General features: G+C 48.3%; 1 protein-coding gene across 1 annotated transcript; it reads left to right on the top strand.

Moving 5' to 3' along the window:
- Positions 1–369: 369 nt before the first annotated feature.
- LOC307175220 (mannose-binding protein A-like) lies at positions 370–3,016 on the top strand (the record flags this gene model as incomplete). Its single annotated transcript, XM_079900130.1, has 4 exons — positions 370–553; positions 941–1,057; positions 1,926–2,000; positions 2,643–3,016. 4 exons carry the CDS (start codon positions 370–372, stop codon positions 3,014–3,016), a joined length of 750 nt encoding a protein of 249 aa, XP_079756256.1.
- Between the last annotated feature and the right edge of the window lie 281 nt (positions 3,017–3,297).

The following is a 3,297-nucleotide window of genomic DNA, read 5'->3' on the forward strand; positions in this document are numbered from 1 at the left end:
GAGCTCTCTTTGCCGGGCCATCGGGAACAGGGCTTGCGTGGCATTTGTAGACCCTGTGGGCTTTCGTGCTTAGGGCTGCCTAACCAACTAAGCCTTGGGCCCACAGGGCATGAGAGCCCCAGGGAAAGTGGGCCCCTGTGATATTACTCTTGCATCTATATTTGTTTTAGCACTGATCTAACTCTAATACATCTTGCCTGTGCTAGTAATAGTTTTCCTAGTAGCCTGGGAGTAACTCAGGGCCAAGAGTTGTGACATCCCCCTCTGTGTCAGCTGCCCCGAGCACAGGGTCCAACACATCAGAGATGGTAGCAAACCAAATGAGATGGAATTATTTTCTTTGACTTTCTCCACTCTAAGGTAAGGACCATGTTCCTGTTTTTGTCACTTCCTGTCCTCCTTCTGTGTGTGGTGACAACATCCTGCTCAGAAACAAAAGCCTGTGAGGATGCCCAGAAGACCTGTTCAGTGGTGACCTGTGGCATCCCGGTCACCAACGGCACCCCAGGCAGAGATGGGCGAGATGGACCCAAGGGAGAAAAGGGAGAACCAGGTATAGGACAGGCCGCTCTGACTTCTTCAATCTTTTACCCCAACGGGAGGGTGTTCTCTATAAGGGATCTGGCACAGAGACATGAGGAGGCTCACCTTTCATTATGGTAGGTGACGATTCACTCAGAAAAACTCCTGTAAAAGGGCATTCTCTCCAAAATAAAGATGCTTCTCTGGCTCTCCAGGATCCCTCACTGCCACCCAGGAATTGGTGATGCTCAGGGAGCTGGCCCTTAGGACAGGCCATCCCCTGAGACGCAGGAGGATCTTTCTTCTTTGGATCACTGCTAGCTGAGTGGTGGTTTCTTGGGGTCAATCAAATATTGAGCTTTTGGAGAAAGAGAATGAGTGACAGACACTGGGTCACATTTCCTTCCTCTTCCAACAGGGCCAGGGCTCAGAGGTTTGCAGGGCCCTCCAGGGAAAATGGGGCCTCAAGGAAATATAGGGAATCCTGGGCTTCCAGGACCAAAGGGCCACAAAGGAGATCGTGGAGACAGTTCGGGTAAGGAGCTCACCCCAGCAAGTGATGTGGGCTGTGGGGACCCAGGACCTGGGAATTCCAGGGCCAGGTGGGAGGTGCCCCGTCTCCTGCTGCCCCACTGGAAGATGCTCAGCTCTGCTTCCTGACCCAGCGCCCTCATTCCTCTCAGTTCCTTGGGGCCCAAGGGGATTCCCACTGGTGCCCGGGTATAGACTTCCGAACCCTGCCCGCCTCACCCTCAGCAGACCTCTGTAGGACATGTGCCCTGGCCCTTCTTCAGCTGCAACAGTCCAGTACGTGGTTCCAGGCTGCAAGGGAGGAAACTGGTCCTCTCTGCTGTTGGATTTTGTCTGTTGTCACAAGAGTGGCATGAAAAGGGTTGGCCTCATAGGACCCCTGGATAATGGGGGACATCACAGCAACTTAGTTCAGAGTAAAATAAATTCAGTAACAACAAAACCAAAAGGATGACCTCTTACTTATATTTGTCCACTGGCCTATCAGAATAATAAACGTATTAAAGAGTTTGCCTAGAATAGGAAATGAAAATATGATTAAGAAAAGTTTTCAAAAAGGAGAAAAATTAGCTGGGCCTTTTCTTATAAATAATTATAATATTGCAATATTTAAGCAGTATATGAAGAAAAGGATCCAGAGCTATAGTTTATGGTATTATTATTATTATTTCCAGAGTTATAGTTTACAATAGTTACTAAGTATATCTGAGAAGGCAGGAATACAGTTTTTTTCCCCTTTTGCTTCTTTTTGTTTTCTTATTTTTCTGGAATACGAATACTTTTCAGTAAGCTCATTTTTTTTTTTCAAAATACTCTGCTCTCCAATTGAGGGTTTTCTTCTAAATAAATATCCTCTCCCTATTGCTTTATAGTTGCCGAGGCTAAGCTGGCTGACTTAGAGGGACGGATAAGGAGCCTGAAATCACAACTGGATCACATCAAAAAGTGTAAGCTTTTTTTCTGTCCCCAATGTGTTCTTGACTCTAACTTTTTTCTCCAGAATGCTCTAGGTTTTGGGGGGACGGTGGAAAAGAACTTACACTTATGACAACTTATTATATACTAGGTGGGAATTTTCTCATAATTTGGTTTTATTCAATCGTCTTGCCATCCCTATTTGTGGGTATTACACCCATTTTATTTACAGGTGAGAAAAAAATAGGTCCGGGAAGTATAGATAATTCATTCAACAGCATACAGTTAGGAAGTGGGAAGGAGGATGGCGTGGAGGTCTGCTGACTCTGGAATCTTTGCTCCTTCCTTAGCACCCACGGGCCTCAGATGGCGGTCCATGCCTCTTTCTCATCCTGGGGCCCATGTCTGGCAGTGGGGCTCAAGCATGTTTCCCTAGGTCCACCTGTACTGGAACAGTTTTTAACAGATATTTGTCCTAAGGATGGGATATGCCAGGAGAGCCCCGGCTTGCTGCCAGGGACTTGCCTTCCACCTTCTTACTAGGATCTCACCAAAGGTGGTAGAGAATGGGGCTCAACCCCAGACTCCCAAGTTCCCAGAGAAGGGCTTTTTCATCTGCTGTCCCAGGCTGGGCTTGAAGCCAAGTCAACCCCACCTACATTTTGTGATTTCAGTGCAAAGCTTCTCCTTGGGTAAAAAGTCTGGAAAGATGCTCTACGTGACCAATGGTGAAAAGATGCCTTTTTCCAAAGTGAAGGCTCTGTGCGCTGAGCTTGGGGCCACCGTGGCCACCCCCAAGAATGCTGAGGAGAACAAAGCCATCCAGGACATGGCCCCTGACATTGCTTTCCTGGGCATCACAGATGAGGTGACCGAAGGCCAGTTTATGTATGTAACAGGAGGGAGGATGGGCTACAGCAACTGGAAGAAGAATGAGCCTAACAACCATGGCTCAGGGGAGGACTGTGTCCTCCTCCTAAGAGATGGGCTCTGGAATGACATCTCCTGCTCCTCCTCCTTCTTGGCCATCTGTGAATTCCCAGCCTGAAGAGGCAGGTTCCTCCGCCCCCTCCTTGGCTCCCTGCTGAGGTCCCTGCTGCTCTGAAAGAGAATTCAGTGCCAGTTTCCCCATGTCCAGTGTTGATTCATTCCTTCATGGGGATGGGAGAAAAGCAAGGGGACATATTTGACTGTGGGGGGATGAAGTGAAAAGAGACTGACAGTGGGGCATGAGGGTTTCTGGTCCAGTCCAGTCCATGGCAAAGGACACCTTCTGTCCTGCCAAAGAGCACAGCATTGGGTCAGAGTCAATCTCAGAAAAAGCACATT

The sequence above is a fragment of the Stenella coeruleoalba genome (assembly GCF_951394435.1).
Source record: "Stenella coeruleoalba genome assembly, chromosome: 16".
NCBI classification, from domain to species: Eukaryota; Metazoa; Chordata; class Mammalia; order Artiodactyla; family Delphinidae; genus Stenella; species Stenella coeruleoalba.